The sequence below is a fragment of the Arachis hypogaea genome, chromosome 9 (assembly GCF_003086295.3).
Source record: "Arachis hypogaea cultivar Tifrunner chromosome 9, arahy.Tifrunner.gnm2.J5K5, whole genome shotgun sequence".
Taxonomy (NCBI): domain Eukaryota; kingdom Viridiplantae; phylum Streptophyta; class Magnoliopsida; order Fabales; family Fabaceae; genus Arachis; species Arachis hypogaea.
Window position 1 is genome coordinate 109,110,191 of NC_092044.1, and position 19,196 is coordinate 109,129,386.

Genomic DNA, 19,196 nt, shown 5'->3' on the forward strand with positions numbered 1-19,196 from the left:
GAAGAATGATAGAAAGATGTTATGGGCAGTATGCAATTTTGGATGCTAATTGGTGATACTTTTCACTTTCTGTCACAAGTTTGTCATACATTAATTAGTTACTGGATTATTTTTTTCATGTTTAGTTGGTTATTTAGTTACTTGGTTACTTAGTTAATCATTCACTTAGCTAAGTAGTTAGCTAACTGCTTAGTTACTTAAACTACTTAGTTACCTAATTACTTAGTCACCAAATTAGTTAATTAGTTGGTTAATCGGTTAGTTAGTTACTTAATTAGTTATTTAATTAGTTAGTTACTTAATTAGTTATTTGGTTGTTGTTTCTATTATTGCAGGAATCCCGTGTGTACATGTTTGTGCTGCTATTGCTAGAGTGAACAAGTATCCAGAGGATTTCTGTCACAAGTTATTAACTATGGAGTCATACAAAGTCACATACAGCCACCACATCAACCCCCTACCTGGCCAACAATTATGGAAATGATCTGAATACAATAGGCCTTTAGCACCATTGGTTAAGAGAAAACTGAAAAAGCTCCAAACCAAGAGAAAAAAAGATGCGGATGAAGGAGGACACTCTAACAAGAAATCAAAGCCAACTACCACTTTGAAGAGGCAACTACGATCATTTACTTGCAAATATTGTCTGTAAAATGGTCATAGCAAAAGAAGATGTCAGAAAAAGAGAACTGCCGATGCTGCAAAAGCTATTGTTGTTGCTGCCAAAGTTGCTGAGGCTGTTATAAAGGACCCTAAGAATGCTGCTCAAAATGGCATTGCAACTACATTTGCAAATGCTACAACAACTAGTACTATTGTAATTGCCACTGCAGCTGCTGATCCTACCCCTCTTGTGGAAGTGGATGTCCAACAGGTTGAGATTGATCTATCTCAGCCATCATACTCTGAAGCAGAAGACTCTCAAAAGGTATTATCTCATAAGGTTTCATATTATGTATTTTAACTATTTGGAATATTCTAATTTCTATGTCTGTTTATGTTGTCATTTGTTTGCACTGTAGAATCATCCACTTAAGAAGAAGACACCAACCAGACCTGCAAAGTTGCTACATAAAAGAAGGTCACCTCTTCTAACAGGGTTTACAATCTTGAATCTAATGCAGGGAGCTAGCGAAGCCACTGCAGCACAGTTGGTAGGCTTTCTCAAGTTTGTGCCCACCCCAGGATTCAAAGCCCCAAGAAAAAGTTATTAATGTCCATAGGTTTAGAATGTCAGTCTGAAAGTTTGTGTTATTTTATAAAACAATTATGACAATGTTCTTCTTGTTTTTTGGTGTGTTGATGGTGATTTATAGACTTCTCTACAATTATGTTACGGTATTCAGGTTACTAGAAAATAGCTAAAACAATGCTAAATTTTTTTTTTTTAGTGTTATTGTCATCACTGTATTATTGCAGAACTTTAGATTAATTAATGTTATTTTGGATCAATTATGAATGATATTTTAAGTTACCTATTGTTATTGTTATTTATCCATTTGATAATTGTGTGTTCAATTACATTTATAAAAACAAAACCAGGGAAACAAGCTACCAAAGAGTACAATCATTCATGCAGCCACCTTATATCAATTACAATGTTTATAAAATGGATTACATTAACATCATGGTTCTGCATTGCAGAAGAACTGATTATATTCAAACCTTCAACACCAACATTAACACAAATATAAATACTATGAAAAATTCTAAACCAAGCACTTGGATCACCACTTTTACATTTTTTACATCTATTTCCAGTTTACCCACCTTCTATGCAATGTTCATCTTCATCTCACCCTTCTCATTTTCTTCATCAAATTTTACCGGCACCTCATTTTGTACAGAATCTGCCCAAACAAATAACCTACACCAATTCTTTCTACTAGTATGCAAATATACATCAAACTTAGCAAACATCTACCTCAAATCAACAATACTTAAAATTTCAAGAAGTTACTGCACTAACATTATAATCGGGCACCCGAAGAACGGCTTATTAGGATGCGTCTCTATCTCTGTCCCTGACCATCTAAGGACCGGCCGACGCCCACATTCGCACCACTCCGAAATTAGTCCACGCTTGTTTCGCACATTGTTCCTTGTCCAATTTTCTATCAAGAGGAGTGATTCGACCTTCCTGAAATGTGACTGCCACTCATGGACACAATAGCAACGGCAAGAAGAAGAAAAAGAAGAAAGGAAGGAGGAAGAACTATGATTAGGGTTTATGATTGGTGTCGAGGACTACATTAGGGGATTTTAAAAGGTATTCCACATCAGTTAGCTGTTTCAGACGTCCTAGATGGATGTGGCAGCGCCAGGTCAGCACTCCATCTGCTTACTCATGCCGGAATTGAGTAGAGAAATCTTTATATAGTTCAGAGCTCAAACTGGAGGGTATATTTAGTGCAAATGAAAACTGAGGGACAACATTAGTGCACGGCCGAATTTGAAAGACTACTTTGGAGATTTAGTCAAATATGTGATTGGGTATAATTAGTTAGAATGAAGAGTAGTGAACCCTCCCGCCCAAAAGTTGAAAGGTTGTGGCATTTTCCAACCTTCCCTGTTTGACTGTTAGGTTTGAAACTCTACTTTTCTTCTTCTTCCAGTGTGATAGATCCCCCAAGCAACCGCCATTCTCTTCAACCAACATGGATCATTCCTCTCCTCAACCATCATCGCCCTACTCATCTTCAAATTGTAACAGTTTTGTTCCTTGTTTTGAACCCGTTTCAAAAGGAACAGAATTGAAACATCTCAAAGAAAGAGTAGTTGAGGGAGAAGAGAAAAACGTGTTGGTGTTAAAGGCTTTAGAATCCCTGAGCTCAATAAAGGATTGCTTGTCTAGAGTAGCAGAGGGATTAGAGGGAGAAGAGGATGTAACTTATGTGAAAGAATTATCAGAGGAACCAGAATCAGAATCAAATGAGCTAATGGAAGTGTTAAAACTGGTTTCAAGGTATGCAAGGGAAGTGGAAACAAGGATTGAAAAGCACAAAGAGTTGAGGAAGAAAGAGAAGAGAGAATTGGAGAGCAGCCTTATAAGTTTAACCGAGGAGAATAGGGATGTGAGTAACTTGCTGAGGATTGCATTGTTGGAGAAAGAGGCATTGGAGAAGAGAGTGAAAGGCAATGAGCATAATAAGAGGATGCCACTTCTGCAGTTTGCTGAATTTGGTTTGCACAAAGTTGGTTTTGGATTCATGATGGGGACTGGCACTGTTGACCAACCTATAGAGACTAAATCAGATAGTAGTGAGAGTGAACATGTTGTTAGTCTGGTAAGAACTTCATACGAGTATTTTAAACATTTGACTTCATCATATATTCATTTATCTTTTATGTGTTGTTTAAAAAAAGAATAAATAAGGAGATTCATGTAATAGAAGATTCCTCTGTTACTTTTGAATGCAAGGCCTCAACAGTGGAAAGGATAATGAAGAACTTACGCCTTGAAATCACTCATTTGAGGAGATCTTTGGAGGAAGCAAGGTATTATGACAGGAAAGATATGGAGAGTGCATACAATGCAGTTATTGCATGCTAAAATACGTATGACACATTCATTGCAGGTCAGACACAGAGAGGCTCCAATGTCTGACAGAGAAACAAAGCAAAGAGATTGCGGAAAACAAGGAGTACATCAAGGACTTAGAAGAGAGAGAGAGAGTGTTGGCTCATAACGTAGAGGAGTTTATGATGGAAATCAGAGAAGCGGAGGAGGAAGTTGCAAGATGGAAGGAGGCTTGTGAGTTGGAAGTAGTAGCCGGAAAGAATGAGATTCAAGAGCGTGACAAACTGGTAACACACTTTAATATTTATTAACTAAATTATATTTATATAAAGTTAATATTTACTAACTATTAGATGATAGACAAATTTGACTAAATTATTATTTAATAATTTTCAATTATGAACTTCATATAAAGATAAGTACAAGTAAGCTTTCAATTATTTCAATTATTATCTAATATGGGATACGTATATAAGGTGGATGCACTGAAGCTAGAACTACAGAAAACGAAGGGTGCATTGGAGATATCAAGGGGGAAGCTGAGGCTGAAAGAGGAGGTGGCAGCAACGGCAATAGCAGCGCAGGAAGCAGCAGAGAGATCGTTGAAGCTGGCAGATACAAGAGCAGTGGAACTTCGGGAGAGGTTGGAGGAACTCACCAAACAGTTGGAGGAAGCAGACAAGAGGGAACGCACTACTCACAAACGAAGAAGGCGAAGGCGTCTGTGTTGGCCATGGCAGCTTTTCAACCTCGCCTCTCCCCCTGAAATGAATGCCTTGCTTTACTGACATGTAAATAATAAAAATCTTTTACCTATCCAAGTTAGGAGAAAAAAAATATTTAAATGAATAAGAATTTGTTTCATTGCTATTAAGTTATTATTTAAAAATAATAAGCGAATATACCGAAAATAGCTTCCGTAGTGTGCGTCTTCTTGTTGGACGCTGGGTGGCGTTAGGGTTTGCAGAGTCGCGCTTCGTTTTCTGGAGATAACTGACACCTTTGCATTCCGTCACGGTACGACACTTTTTGCTCATGCCTTTATTTCGTTCAACCTTCAATTTACATTTTCTTTTCTTCATTTTTTTTAAACAATTCAAGACTAATATACTATTATTGGAATTGAGGATGTACCAGCTTTTCAATTTCTCTGTTATTCAATATTCATACTCGAAACCCAAGATTCGGTGAATTAAATTATTTTTGTTGATTGAAAACGGTGGAATTTGATCTGAATTTCAGAAGCCAGTTGATTCTTAATAATAGTTAATAGCAAGCTATGGATCGTAAAGCAGAGAATGACAGTGTGACGAAGAAGTTGGTTTCATCATGTGATGTTGAAGCTTTGAAGAAGTGCTTGGAAGAGAACAAGGGTGACTATCTCAAATGCCAATCACACATTGAAGCTTTTAAATCATCTTGCTCAATCAAGAAGCCTAATTCACCCCTTGATTCTGCACCTCACCTCAACACATCAAGCTAGATTCTTGACTTTCATTTCGAATTTGAGTCCCCATGGAGTGGTTGGCAACTTGTATACTTGTATTAACAGTCAATAATTAGTGAGCAAAGTTGTAACTTTGCACAACTATAAATTTTCATGAGTGTTTTATTCATATAGCAGTGAACTGTTTGTAGGGGAGACGATGTGTAAAAAGAAGATAGGCAAATGGATTGTCAACCTCTGATCAGCATATATGACAACTGTTCCTGCATGTATAAATTATAATCAGATTAGCCAATCATTTATAAAAATTCGGTTTCCATTATCCAGAGGTGCCTCGTGTTGGACAAATGTCATCTGATTCTGATGTAGTTTTGTACCTTTCCCACTAACTTGTCTTGAATAGAATAATTTAATTGCATAACACATTCGCACTGAGGATAGGACATCTAGCATGGAAGCTTATCTTATCTGCTAGATGCACTGGGATGAAGACACAAAGAAAAGTTGCATTCCCTTCCGATTTTATTTTGAGAATTATGTTTTTTTATTTGTCTAAGATTCATTTTCCAGTGTAAATATCACATTGAAAAATATCTGGAACAGCCCTTACTTAATTCTGTGCACAGTCAAATTTCTCCGGTGAACATTTTGCTTACAGTAAGTCAGTAACACAGTTCCCAATTCTTAATGGTGATAACCACCTGAGGATTTTTCTCTCATGAAGTATTATGAAAGCCTATATGTAAAGAAGTAGTAACAGAATGTGCCAAAGAAACGAGATTGTCACATTCCCTCTCTCACAGAAATTCTAAGACTCTTCCAACTTCCAAGTACAAGAAGGTCCTATTGCAAATTTGCAGGCCATGATGATACACATTCATAAATTGGTTGAGACTATCGTTGTATATATGAAGCAGCTTAAGAAGAATACTAGACACCCAACTATTCCTAACCAAATCTATCAAATCTTCATTTCGTGTTGTTCCATCATTAATATACAGCTAGCCACCAAAATAATGCAAAAGAATGAAGAAATTTTGTGTTCATGGCTATACTTTATATTCATCTATGCCAGCTTAAATTACATGATCATTGTTTCTTGAGTACAATGTGGCCATGCTCATCCTTATCGAAAAGACGCTCAATTAATTCTTCCCAGCTTTCCTCCACTGTACTCCTATTAGTCGAGCCAAAAGAAGACTCACCCTGTGACCTTCTTGAACTCTCCTCTCCCTCCTCTTCAAAAGTACCATATTGTGATGGTGGTGTAGAAGCATGAGGAACATCTAATGTCTTAGCTCTTTGTAATGCTGCTTTGTATTCTTGACTGTGTCTAGTTAAAGTTTCTTGCCGCTCCATCATTTGCTTTGCAGGTATTTGCATCGTGTTATCTTTTTCCCGCATCAACTGCAGTTGGCGAAAAAACATATGCATAAGGTTGATTCTTGTTCATTAAATAGACAAAATGCCAAATTACCAGAACATGAAGAATATTCGCAGATTTACGGACATGCTGAAGGACAGAGAGAGGAAAATATGAAATGCTTTTTTATGATTCTCGTTAGTCCATAAGATGAGACTTAAGAGGCAAACAGATTGTTATCACTTTCATACTGAAAAATGTAAGTTTAGTAGTTTTCTCAAATTTTATACTCCTCTATGTTTTAACTATTTCAAATCTTAAGGATGGATTGTGGGGAAAATGCAAATAAAGGCAACCATTACAAGGTTATTAGACTTACATCAAGAGCTCTTTGTGCTTCTTTCTCTATCCAAATGATGGCATGATCTGATGTAGCATTACAAGAAAGGACTATATGCTCAAACCTTCCATCTACAGGCACTGCTGTCCTCACAACTGGGGGAAACCTTCCCAGTCTGCACAGAAAAAGGCATTCATGAGTTGCCAAAAGGAAAATCTGTATTAACATTCTTTTAAAATGGTGCATATCTAAATGGTTTCCAATTAAAGAAACAAAAGAATAAGTATATCCAATATGACTAAAACAGATATGGTTGCGTTCAAACCGTAGGTAAATTTCAAAGTACAGTTACAATTCTTGTATAAACTCTTCTTCAAATCCAAATTAAATACCTAAAAGGCTTTCTCTCGACAATGTGGTAAAGGCGACCAGGTGCATATAGTCTCCTTGGATCTTTCAACATCGTTTCCTCTGGTATACATGTATCTCTCATGCACCTCAAGCACAATATGCATGGTAAACTGTCCACCCAAGAAAACAACCATAATGATTCCACTATTTTACCATTACAAAAATTGAATAAATAAAATTACATTGACAATCATCTCCACTAGCTGTTGACATCAACTAATTTCATTCCAAGATAAAATGAAATATAAATGTATCAAAATTCCTAAATGATGGATATTATGAAACATAGTGAGTAAACGATAGAGGTAAAGAAGCCCAAAATCTATTAAAAGAGAAAAACCCATTTCAAATCCATCCAGGCACTAGTTGGCAGTCCCAAACAACAAAATCAAACTCAAAACTCAACTTTAGAGACTAAAATAACTGAGAAAAATCAGAGGGGAGTTGTAGCATAGACTTTAGCACACTATAACATGCTCTAGCACTGTACAACAAATAGGATATCTTTGGGCAAAGCCTTAAGACATACCAGAAAAGAGACTTGAATATATCTTCCAATGGAGTGGCTGTCCTTGGTAAGAAGTCATCCTGAAGTACAACAGAGTTGATGACATCTGCATATCTTACTGCCAAGTTTAGAGACATACATCTAGCAGGTGCAATAGCATAGCACCTGACCCTCTTCCTCTCGATATTTCCAAGTCTATCCCGATTCTGCACCACCACCATGCTCAACATTGCTGCTACTCCTGATCCAAGGGAGTGTCCAGCAAAAGTCAGAGTGTAATTTGGATGCTTTTCCACCAATTCCCTTAAAACTTCACATTCAGCATCCAAAACCCATCCGGCCGCCTTCAGCAGCCCATTGTGAACATATCCCCCATCGAATTTCCTCTTCCCCAATCTATTATCCAACAGAACTGCATAGTCACTCTCCTTTGCCAAATTCAGACCCCTAAAGGCTAGTACTATATCAGCATGATCGTGATCAAGATACAGCATATAGGGCGGTGCGCGCCCTTGTGTATCTTCATATGTCTTTCTGAGTACCAACCAGTCAGGGTTGATTCCATAGCCACCAGGAGGTGCCCAAAGAGGGTTCCGAAGATCATCTTCATACACGGCCAAAATATAGCGACAAAGGCGAGGGACAGGCTCAAATTCTTCTGCTGTGGCAAGGCCCCAAGTCTCGCTGTCATGGCCTGCAGTATGAAGACATCGTTTCCAAGCCCAACGGGCACAAGCCAAACAGTAAACACACTCAACAAGAGGTATGCCACAGACAATTGACATTATGTGTGCCTATACACATACTAAGTAAGATGTAAGATGTAAGATGGAATCCGAAATGGGGGTTTCCCACAATATGCCAAATTTTCTGACTTTCCTATTCACAAACGAATATCAATCTCAAGTGAAACTAGCAAGTGTGCACTTAAATGCAACAAAAGTACTTTATTACTTACAATATACAGAATATCGATACTAAAGTTGTGGAACACCTATCACAGATCAGAAGCAATAAATTTTGATAGCAGATGTAATGTAACCAAAAAGGAAAAAAGGGAATAAGTTGTATGTAGTATGTGATGAGAAGTTCAACAAGGTAGTTATATGCAGGTAAAGAATTCAGTAACAACAAATTGTGATTTGAATAAAGTAGATGCCAAACCAGAGTGGCAAAACGATCAACAAGGAAACAACAGGTTACAACAAACGTAACTTCTTGCTAAATGCTGTAACAGTTGTCTCAACAAACAACTAAAGTACAATATGGAGAATCAAATTAATTCGGGAAACAATTGCAAAGGGGATTGATGAATATCAAAATTGAAAAATGAAGTATTCCAGGGAAACCCAGAAACTCTAAGACTCAAACTCTGATGCTGATGGAACCTCAAGGCAAAACTGATCAGTTTGATCACAATTTTCTACATTGGCTAATAACAACCAAAAAGTGTTGGAAACATCTAGGTACCAGAAAGGGAAGGACAAAAGAGTAAAGGCACCCAGGTACCAAAATTCAAACCAAAGAAGAAAGTTTGGCTGGAGACATCAAATTTGGCGTTGGCAGTGTCATAGGCTTTTTCACGGTTGGAAAAACAACCTCGGAGGAGGTTCAGATGTATGAGGATAGAGGAAAAGGGTTGGGTTTTGGCGTTTTGCCTTGTGCTGAGTTGTGAAGTCATATATAGTAAAACTTGAATCTTTTATTCAATTGATGTTCAAAGCAAAAAGGGGTGGGAGGAATGGTGGTGGATGCACCTGCAAGTCAAAGGCTAATTGGTTTTGAATTGCTGGGGAAGATGACATGGTGCAATTGATGAATCATAAATGGAACACGTTCATCATTATTGGTCATTGGCTTTCATATTTATTAGGTAAAGTTGTGTCTGAGTAAATAGTTTTACTATTTTAATGGATTTAATCATTTATTGTTAGATACAGTTATTTGTGTCTCACTCTCCTCTCACATGACCCATGCTTGGACTTTGGAGTGTGCTGCTTTACTTGCATTGTTTGCACATGACAAAGTTGATGCCATTGCAAATGGAGCTTAATTAAAAGTTATTTCAACAGAGGAGAGGATAAAGTAAATTTGTTGTTCTTAATATTTGTAATTTTTTTAAAATATTTTTAATATTTAATTTTATTTAATTGTATTTTTAATGTTTTTTATGTATTTAATTTTATTGTATTAAAACTATCTCTAAATGTTGGAATATTTTTTTAAAAATTGCAATTATACTAAAAAAGTATAATTACAATTACAATTTTTTTTTTTAGTTCAGAGCAATAAATTATGAGACTCAAAGTTGTTTTTGGTGAGATAGTTGATGGGCTAGGCCCAGTAATTAAGGAGAGAAGTCCACATTCCACAAGCCCAGCTGGAGACGAAGGTGGGTCGTCTCTGATAAAAAGGCAAAGTATGCGGCTTAAGCTTCGTTAGAAACCCTAATTTCTCTTCCTTCGCACCTTGCTAGCTGCTGTAAGGGTTTCAGAAGCTGCCACAGGTAATGACTCTCTCTCTCTCATTCAAGCTTCATCACACTCTTCTGCTTTCTCCGAACAATTTCTGAACTGTGTGTATTTTTGGGATCAGGAAATGGCTCCTAAGCAGCCAAGTTCGGGTATGTTCGTCGGAATGAACAAAGGTCACATTGTCACCAAGAAGGAGTTGCCTCCACGTCCCAGGGATCGCAAAGGGGTAAGTTTTTTTCTTAGTCCCTTTTAGAATTTTGAATCTAAAATTTGTAGCTGTTAGATTGTAGTGCTGTTATTGAAACTGCAATGTAATTTACCTTGTGTTTAGTTTAGCATCTCTGTAACAATAATCAATCAAATTAAGCATATCGCTGATATTCCAATTTCATGTAACAGAAAACAAGCAAGAGGGTGCACTTTGTAAGGAACCTAATCCGTGAGGTTGCTGGTTTTGCACCTTATGAGAAGCGTATTACTGAGTTGCTCAAGGTTGGAAAGGATAAGAGGGCGCTCAAAGTTGCTAAGAGAAAGCTTGGAACCCACAAGCGTGCTAAGAAGAAGAGAGAGGAGATGTCCACCGTTCTCCGCAAGATGAGGTTAACGCCATCTTCTTTTTCCTCTGTCTTATGCTTACTATATCTAGAATTTGCTCATTGATGCTCACGTTATTCTGTGCAGGGCTGGTGGAGGTGGAGAGAAGAAGAAATGAGTTTTATTTACTTTATTCTGTTTTTACAGGAAGAGGATCAATGTTTTGGTCATTTTAGCTTTGTTTTTTGTTTAATTTGTTTAGTTCAAGTTGTCACTCTTTTGACATATGTTTTGTTTAAACTGAGACATCATTATGGAAAGTAAGATCGCCTTAGTTTGTGTTCTACTGCCAATTTGTGCGGAACGACTGATGTCAAGTGTCACAATAGCTTGTCAATCATATGTGTATGTTAGTTCACAACACCCATCGAATTATCTTCATGGGATTGGAAAATTGCAATTTTAATGAGATAATCCGGTTTTGTTCTTAACCATTATTAACTGTGAAGCATTCTCCACCAATTGAGACAACATAAATAGCTCAACCCAAAGCTAGTTACCAATCTCATCACCGCTACTAATGACGATCCCAAATTTCCCCCAACTACATCTAGCATTCTCCCATGATTTGCTCTCTTTTTTAACTCCGTCGTCACTTCTTCAAAGCTCGCAAGATAATATATTACGAATTGGGTTCTTTTTAACCCATTCGCCCTCATCCCTCTTTTTAACCCATTCTCCCATGATTTGGTTTCTAGCACTGAACGAATGAGTGATTTTAGAACTTGGAAAACTATCGTACACATTTGTAGTACAATATATTAGTATTAACATTAGTATGGATGTATTATTATATCAGCACTCTGGACTTTGGAAATTTTTTTCATAATAATGTGACACTGAAACTGATGACAAACTCGATATATCTAATAATATAAATTACTGATAATAATATTGATACATCTTAATGATGATGATGATGATGATGATGATAATTTTCCAAATATATCGAACTATATAACAATATTCTTCCAAAATAACATCAAGGAGATTGAGAATTATTATTTTAAAAAAGATGTGATACATGAAGTATTAGTATACCAAAAATGTCGAGTAAAAATAATTTAAAAACAAATATGTTACTATATCTAAAACTGTATACTAAGAATGTTATGAGATGTATTCATACAAAGCATGTAATGAAAAATGTCAGCAAATTTGTGATAATAGATAAGGATGATGATCATAGATTAAAGAAGCACAGAGACACTATGTAACATGTATAATAGTCCCACAGTGGCACATCTGTAGAGAAAACGAGGGTTGATATGAATGACAATCATCGGTATAAGGGCTCGTATATCTGCATCTTTGAGACCAGAGCGTGATTAATAGTGTAACGATTAATTCTTGTATTAACACAATTATCCAAAAATACATGTGATTATTGATATTGATTATTAGATATGACTCAGAAAAGGGAGTGCCATTTTATGAAAGGACTATGCTATACAAGAGTCAAAATGAGTGTGTTTTTTAACCACTTTGTTTAACTGGGATAAGCTCCAATGAACAAACTATGCACACAGGGTATGAATAAACAAAATGTCGTGGATCTGGATGAGAATTAAAACTGAAAATTAATCAAAGTTTAACTCGATAGCATTTAGCTAGTTTAATCTTCTTGCTCATAATGTAAACTGCCAATTTCCTTATCCACAATTTATGCTTGTTTATCCTCTGTCATAAACTCTTTTGACTTGTTCTTCACACAAGGTTTTGCTCATTCCAAGTGGCTTTCAGCCATTTGATGATTTGAAACTTGCATTGATATACATCCCTTTACTCAAGTTGAGCTATGTACAAATGACAGATCAGTTTTAATAACAAGAAGCACTTTGGAAGAGCTAAAGAGGCAACATAACTTACCAATGCTGTTCCCTAACCATACTTCTCTGTGCCCAAGTCATTTGAGACTTGAGAACTAAACACATGTACATATTAGACATAGTGTTAGAGAGAAGCATCAGCAGGGTTCAACACACATTTTTAATTTGGGCATGCATTTTAATCAGGCAACAAACAGCAGATTACGGAGAAACAAAATCTTGCCTTGCCTGTATCTAATGTGGTTAAATTTTAAGATTTTCTGAATTTCGAAAGGGTAAGCTAAAGGGTAAGCTTAGTCGATTTTATAGCTGAACTCACAACCAACAGACCACGACCTTACTTGAACAGGAACAGGCTCGTACATCTGTATCCTTGAGTTCTAAGGAGATAGGAACTAAAGTCTGGTGGTGAACAATGACTCTGAGATCAGAGCGTGATTAATAGTCTCATGGTGTTCTAAATTATATAAATTATTGGTTTCTCAAAACTCGGGCGATGTGAGACTTGTTTGCCATTGAGAGCAGCTGAAGAATATCAACAAGTTCTCAACCTCGCTTTATGGAAAATGAAGGAGGGGATACAAGTAGTTGTGTGGTTTCTGTGTTCATTTCGGTGGTTCTGCCTTGTTGGTAGTTGCATGCATAGCCATTTCAGGTTATCCTTCTTTTATTCCTACTGCTCTCAATTTTTTATGAATGAACAAGACAAATTAGTAACTAGTAAATGGAATGGAAAGGCTATAATTAACAGAAATTGTCCTCCAACAATCAACATAAGCAACTTCAAATTATCCTATAAATATAATCAAATCTGAAATATTTCACATAATAAAATAATCAATTATTTACGAATGTACACCACTGCCAATGTATATAAGGTGCTTAATTTGTTCCAAGCATGTCATTATTAGAGATATAACCATTAATATTACCTTCTCCTATAAATTTTTTTGGAGAAAAAATACTAATTAGAATTGAAAAGGAATTCTATTATTAAGTTATTAACAATATTATAAGCATAAAATACGTATACGTGTTTATATCTGCATTAAGAGACTGAATATCTTTCTTCTTTTCGTTTTGTTTTTTTATCAAAATATCAAATACAAAGACGCATGTTAGAACAGTTGATGTAGCTGCCGATGTGGCTCTGTTGCATACCAATCATTTTGTTAAAGTCATAATCAGTGAAAAAATATTTATAATGACAACAAAAAGGAAGACAAGGAGGAAAACACCCAAGCCATCTACTTCTCTCTTCTCTCCTCTCTCCTCCGTATGTGGATAAGGCTCCCACTATTTTAAATAGAAGCCAAATATTGTCATTTATGATGTAATGCAATTATTTTGTTCGTGGATGGAAAATTTTGTATCAAATAATAATGGATTCATTTTGTACCTTACATTACTCTTGTTATTACTATCTTAGCAACAAATAACTATCAAGGAAAGATCTATGAAAACGAAACAGATTTCATTGGGTATGGATTTTGAAGTCACTTTCACATCTAAATTTGAAGAACCAACCACAAAATATAATCACTCTTTAAATTTCTTTCTATCTATTATATTCAATATAATCTTGAATTATTGTTTGTCTAATCAATAATCATATATAATCTTACTTATTTACAATGACATTTAAACGAAAAAAGAAAAATAAAGTATCGGTAAAATTAGTTTGAGTAATGACTTTCTGGAACAAAATGAATATCGATATGAAACTTTAGGTAAAAAAGTTAACCATAATAAATGTGTTACCAAAGAATCCTAGCTTTATCTCATGATAAATAAATGGTAACTTACACTTGGGGTCATACATACCAAGGATTGCTAATCCTTTCATCTAAGTTTCTTACAAATTGAGATCATCTTAACCAAAATCTCCCTTTTTTTTTTCTTTTTTGTCCTACCTTGCTAAGATCACAAGAACCTAAACATTTGAGTACAAACTTGAGCTATATACAGCTACTACTCACTACCCTGAGCTCTCGCATGAGCTTCCAAGATTGGAAGTTATTTCATGCACCAAAACTCTTATTATGTTACTTGCTGATGATCTTGAAACATCTATGCACTCTTGTAGATCTGCATCACATGCTATCAAAACCCATTCATGATCATCATCAAGGTACTTGATATCAAAAGTACCTACTTCTAGTTTCAACCTTTTGGCAACTTCTTCTTTCAGTTCCACAATTCCACAATTCAAAGAAACCCTAAACCTTATGATATCTTCTCTATATGTTGCCTTAATAGTGACAGTCTTCATTTCTATTCTAGCTGCAAAAGGTGTCACTGTCTCCTTAAGGGGATCCATGCATTGCTTGGGAGCCAACCCAGAAAATGGAGGATTAGTCCGGCAAGGTTCCGGGGCCATGTCCTCCACAATTGCCTCAGCTACAGAAGGACATAGGTTTCTCAAGTCTTTGGAACTTCCGGCATCTTCTACCAGCATTCCTCCGAATGGCTCTTGAAGTTCTGTTGCCACCATATCAGGCATAGTGCAAGTCGTTGGGTAGCTCAGTGTATTATTCGGCGGCTGCATTGTTGCCTCTGGTGACCTTAGACCAACACATTGATCATTGTTTGATGTAATGAATATATCTTTTACGGGCGAGCTTTCGATAGGAGGGCTACCATGGCATGAACCATGAGAAGTAGGATTTGTGCTATCTGCACTAGAGCAACTCTTTGCTCTAGGCCCCTTTGTTTCCTTCCCTACCTCCCGAATAGAACCGCTTTTATCATTAACCATTTTCTCGAGACACTGTGCTCTGGCAATTCTGGTTGTTTCTAAAACTTTAGAGGCATCTAATTCATTTTCTCTTATCTGAGGTTCAGTTGGAGAGGCTTGCTGGCTGAACTTGTTTGGAGTAGAATGCTCAGGAAAGGGAAGAGGACTTGTGCTCAGAGGATTCAAAGCGAATGCTCCTTCGGCACCTTGGACTGATTCAATAACACGCTTGAGCTTGGACAGGGAACGGTTAACTTTGTTGATCTTTCGAGATGGCCAACGGGATATCCCATGCTGCCTGCAGATGCGCTTCATTGTAGTGGGGCAAACTGCAAAGCAAAAAGATCTATATTTATATTTATGTTTATATAACAAATTAACAAAAGGCCAGGTTATATTTCAGAGCATGAACATACCACCAAGGCTCTTTGCAGCATCCTTAAGACTCCCAGCAAAATAACGTTGCAGAACTTCAAGACTTATTGATTTCTCAGTTTTCCCACGTTTCCTCTCTGATGGCTTATTTGTGTTTTTGGTTTCTAAGGAGGGTATCTGATCACCAATACTCCCTCCATCATTGCAGCCCATCATTATTTTCTGCAACGACGGATCTTGTGCCAATTCCTCCCTCACGTTTGGTGAAGCATCCTGTCTAACTGGAATAGATTCAAACCTCAGATGAACTCCTTCAATTGTTGCTTCAATAGTTTCAACCAAAGCATTCTGTTCAAGTTCAACACCAGAAGCAATCTTAAGGCTCTGGAAATGTTGTTTCATTATTGTCAATATGGATCCCAACAAAGCCTTCTGTTCGTTAAAGTCTGTGATCCTAGGTGGCAGAAAAAACTCTAATACATAGTCATCATCTCCGGTGTGCGAGCTTCGCAAACAGATTGAAAAGGAGCTAGTTAACCCAAACATGAGAGCGTAATGAACTAAAGGGTAATCAATTTTGCAGAATCGGGTAATGTTCCTACAGAAGCTCATGCTATGTGAAGAAAAAGCCCTGCCAGCAACCCCTTGACCTTGCTGTAAGTGATGTTCGACACAGGCCTCTCGGAAACCCCATAAATGAGCATCTATGATATAGAATGCTATATCAGTTGTAGACATGCAAACTTTCCCCATGCAACTACCATCAAAACTTGAACAACTTTTCTTTAGGCCACCTCCATGGGCCAGAACACTCCGATGCCTACATGGAACCCATGTTTGCGCCAAAGGTAAATTGTGAGTTTCGCAAACCACTGTCAATATCTCCAAGATCTCTGCTAGCGCATTCTGGCGGCCTTCATTACAAATCTGATTTAAAAGCATTGCCAAGTTATATCTGTGAGAACAGAGGAGTAAGATATAGAAAAAACAGTAACAACTAGCTTTTGGAAAATGTTACATATGCATGAATGATGTTAAATTCACCTGAGCGTATTGGTGGCCTAAAATTTCTGAACTCTTCAAATTCACTGCCTGCAAGGAAAGGAAACTGACATCACATGACTGAGGAATCTAGATTCTAGAAGCATCTGTAATCACACAAATTTTCTAACATGCAATATGCAAGTATTATTTTAATATTTTGAGCTAAACAATTAGCCATGTCAAATTGCAAGGTTGAAATAAACCGAACCTCAAGGGCTCTGCAAATTTTGTCAACTTCAGGAGCATAGTTAATCTTCTGTGAAGTCATGATCAACTCCAACACACCTACACAAGACTGCATTGAAGGTTCAAAGACAGGCAAAGCCAAGGTACCGCGGACATTGTAATGTTGTGCATGATCTCTGCGAGGATACTCCTTAGTAGAATAATACTGAACATCAGGTGTCCATTCTGGTACTTTTTGCTGATAAACTCGACCAGGAAGTCCAAGACTTTCTTCTTTCTCTCCATCCGCCGAAAACACATACATCAGGGACACCGTTCGATACTGGTGGAGTCCATTACTATGTGGATCAAGAACAAATGGTTGACCTGAAGTTGTAAGCACAAACCTATTACCATTTCTAACAGGTGCCCAAACCTGCGCCAGAACATTCTGTTCTGTCAACTCTTTGTAGTATCGAAGCGCTTGTGTCATCCTTTCCTTTATTACACAATATCTATCCAAAATTTCCAATGGTGGCATAGCCACTATGGGTGGCAACAGTTTCTTGTCTTCATCATTAGCATTCTCCACTGGTTTTTCAGTTACTGAGTTTGAATCACCTGGATTTAGTAGATTCAGTTAGAAACAAATGCATCTGCCAGATGAAATTGGACTTTGTTGTGAAAACTTGACGGTTATGGTTTTAATACCTTTGACCTCAACATCATAAGATGTCTACAACTTCCAATCCAAATCCACATATTATGTCAAGAGAAAGAAACAGAGTTTTGTTTAGTTCTTGGGAAAAAAGATATCCCAGTATATATATATATATATAAAGTTGAAGAGAATCCCCGGTGTATATATTGTATGAAAGTATAAAATTTTATAAAAAGAATAAACTGTGGATCATAATACATTTTGAAATCAATAAAACCATCTTACAGTGAATAGGGTAATTTAAGAAAGTTGAAAGAAAAAGGGAAGCAAAAGCATACAAGAGAATATCTTGTGGAAATCAGAGAAAGCTGGAGCTGAAGCAAGAGTGTTGTTGTGCCTTTCATCTTCTGCATCAGAGAAGAGCCAAAGAGGAGAAGAAGGTTGTTCAGATGAGATTGGGAACAGAAAAGGTGACATGGGGTTATTGGAGACGAAGGACAAGTGATCCAAAGGCCACGAAGTTTCCAAGTCCAGATCGAAATCCATGGCGGAAGGAGGAGGAAGTTGAGGTGGTGATTGTTGTTGGTCCTCCTTTGACTTTAGAGAAGCAAAGTCTGTTTTATCTTCTTCAGATTCTGACATTGTTATGTTGCTCTGAATCTGAGAGTGCTATGTTGTGGAAAAGCAAGAAACTTTGTGCTTGTGCCGTGCGTGCAGTGTGACAAAGACTTCAACTTTGTGAAGACCAAGTTGTGCAGAGCAGAGCATAGAAGAGATGAATGGTGATGACGATGACGATGATGGTGGTAATGGCATAGAGAGTGTGATTCCATGTCAATTTTTTTCTACCTTCAATGCCTCTGCCACTTGCAAGTTACGACAAATTATTATTATTAAAATATTCAGTAAAACTTGAAGTATATTAAGAGGGTTAATAAACTTTTTAATACAAATTAAAATCATTTTTAATAGATTGATTCAATTTATTTATTATATTATTATTTATAAAGATTATTGCAACTATTTAATTCCATTAAAATTTGTCTAAGTTAAAAGAATGTTAACATATTTTATTACCATTAAAATATGTTTTTCATGTTATTTAAATGTTTATTAATAAAAGTAATAATTAATTAAAAGATTTTAATTATAAAAAGAATTTTTCTCTTTCGAAATAATAAAGTTAATTATTTTTCTTTTCTTCCTATTGTGGCTCCAACTACCCAAAGTTGTGCACTTGAACTTGTCTCTGTCTTCTTCTTTTTTTATTCAGTATTTTAATATCCATTCCCACTTTTTCATATTGGAGGAAGGAGGACTAAAAAGGGAAAGTAAAGCATTTTATTTAGAGGTTTTTTTATGTAGGATTGTTCAAGAAGATATGGTTGACCCAAACACCAAAAAAAAAAGGAACAATAATAACAATAAAAGGATAGATATGGAAAGAAAATGACAATTGTCTTATGTGGCTGTAAGCCTGTAACTGCTGAAGTACTTTACTTGTTTGTGTTGTGCTCTGCATTTTCCATCATCTGATTTAGAAAATAATTAATCAATACAAACAACAACAACAATAATAATAATAATAATAATAATAATAATAATAATAATAATAATAATAAATGGGTGGCACATAGTTGAAGGATTGTGAAGAAAATCTGCCGATAGTTTTGTTGCCACATTGATGTTCATATGTTCACATCTATCTGGTCCATTGCTAGCTGGCCA

At 36.4% G+C, this 19,196-nt stretch overlaps 4 protein-coding genes and 1 long non-coding RNA gene across 6 annotated transcripts; 2 read left to right on the forward strand and 3 right to left on the reverse strand.

Moving 5' to 3' along the window:
• The first annotated feature begins 2,540 nt into the window (after positions 1-2,540).
• On the forward strand, positions 2,541-5,289 carry LOC112711633 (uncharacterized protein At3g49055). The gene is made up of 5 exons (XM_025764329.3): positions 2,541-3,287; positions 3,422-3,498; positions 3,579-3,807; positions 3,997-4,537; positions 4,763-5,289. The coding sequence occupies exons 1-4, from the start codon at positions 2,658-2,660 to the stop codon at positions 4,306-4,308; spliced, it is 1,248 nt and encodes a 415-aa protein (XP_025620114.1). The 5' UTR covers positions 2,541-2,657; the 3' UTR covers positions 4,309-4,537; positions 4,763-5,289.
• LOC140175366 (uncharacterized) lies at positions 3,886-5,106 on the reverse strand. The gene is made up of 2 exons (XR_011866071.1): positions 4,426-5,106; positions 3,886-4,282 (listed from the first exon to the last, which is right to left on the reverse strand). It is a non-coding gene; the product is annotated as an uncharacterized lncRNA (long non-coding RNA).
• A 562-nt stretch (positions 5,290-5,851) lies between the features above and the next one.
• Positions 5,852-9,428, reverse strand: LOC112711631 (uncharacterized). The gene is made up of 4 exons (XM_025764328.3): positions 7,611-9,428; positions 7,063-7,191; positions 6,710-6,845; positions 5,852-6,374 (listed from the first exon to the last, which is right to left on the reverse strand). The coding sequence occupies exons 1-4, from the start codon at positions 8,372-8,374 to the stop codon at positions 6,057-6,059; spliced, it is 1,347 nt and encodes a 448-aa protein (XP_025620113.1). The 5' UTR covers positions 8,375-9,428; the 3' UTR covers positions 5,852-6,056.
• LOC112711634 (large ribosomal subunit protein eL36x) lies at positions 9,302-10,943 on the forward strand. Its single transcript, XM_025764331.2, has 4 exons — positions 9,302-10,095; positions 10,185-10,289; positions 10,463-10,662; positions 10,745-10,943. Exons 2-4 carry the CDS (start codon positions 10,188-10,190, stop codon positions 10,773-10,775), a joined length of 333 nt encoding a protein of 110 aa, XP_025620116.1. The 5' UTR covers positions 9,302-10,095; positions 10,185-10,187; the 3' UTR covers positions 10,776-10,943.
• Positions 10,944-14,241: 3,298 nt separating this feature from the next.
• LOC112711635 (protein NLP6) lies at positions 14,242-18,856 on the reverse strand. 2 transcript variants are annotated; one of them, XM_029289199.2, is made up of 6 exons: positions 17,807-18,330; positions 17,519-17,543; positions 16,851-17,428; positions 16,643-16,690; positions 15,640-16,525; positions 14,242-15,552 (listed from the first exon to the last, which is right to left on the reverse strand). In XM_029289199.2, the coding sequence occupies exons 1-6, from the start codon at positions 17,879-17,881 to the stop codon at positions 14,465-14,467; spliced, it is 2,700 nt and encodes an 899-aa protein (XP_029145032.1). In that variant the 5' UTR covers positions 17,882-18,330; the 3' UTR covers positions 14,242-14,464. The 2 variants fall into 2 exon arrangements, with proteins under 2 accessions (XP_029145032.1, XP_025620117.1); XM_025764332.3 differs by lacking the exon at positions 17,519-17,543 and having other exon boundaries at positions 17,807-18,856.
• Between the last annotated feature and the right edge of the window lie 340 nt (positions 18,857-19,196).

Bases quoted from the DNA above. Each gene is read 5' to 3' on its own strand.
- LOC112711633 (XM_025764329.3), top strand. From the start codon at position 2,658: ATGGATCATTCCTCTCCTCAACCATCATCGCCCTACTCATCTTCAAAT. The intron at 3,288-3,421 runs GTAAGAACTTCA...TTTGAATGCAAG, and splicing joins GTGAACATGTTGTTAGTCTG to GCCTCAACAGTGGAAAGGAT. The intron at 3,808-3,996 runs GTAACACACTTT...TACGTATATAAG, and splicing joins TTCAAGAGCGTGACAAACTG to GTGGATGCACTGAAGCTAGA.
- LOC112711631 (XM_025764328.3), bottom strand. From the start codon at position 8,374: ATGTCAATTGTCTGTGGCATACCTCTTGTTGAGTGTGTTTACTGTTTG. The intron at 7,192-7,610 runs GTATGTCTTAAG...TTGGGTGGACAG, and splicing joins ATATTCAAGTCTCTTTTCTG to TTTACCATGCATATTGTGCT. The intron at 6,375-6,709 runs GTAAGTCTAATA...CGCCAACTGCAG, and splicing joins AAGCACAAAGAGCTCTTGAT to TTGATGCGGGAAAAAGATAA.
- LOC112711634 (XM_025764331.2), top strand. From the start codon at position 10,188: ATGGCTCCTAAGCAGCCAAGTTCGGGTATGTTCGTCGGAATGAACAAA. The intron at 10,290-10,462 runs GTAAGTTTTTTT...TTCATGTAACAG, and splicing joins GTCCCAGGGATCGCAAAGGG to AAAACAAGCAAGAGGGTGCA. The intron at 10,663-10,744 runs GTTAACGCCATC...TATTCTGTGCAG, and splicing joins ACCGTTCTCCGCAAGATGAG to GGCTGGTGGAGGTGGAGAGA.
- LOC112711635 (XM_025764332.3), bottom strand. From the start codon at position 18,110: ATGTCAGAATCTGAAGAAGATAAAACAGACTTTGCTTCTCTAAAGTCA. The intron at 17,429-17,806 runs GTATGCTTTTGC...TACTAAATCCAG, and splicing joins TTTCCACAAGATATTCTCTT to GTGATTCAAACTCAGTAACT. The intron at 16,691-16,850 runs GTTCGGTTTATT...CTTTCCTTGCAG, and splicing joins AAATTTGCAGAGCCCTTGAG to GCAGTGAATTTGAAGAGTTC.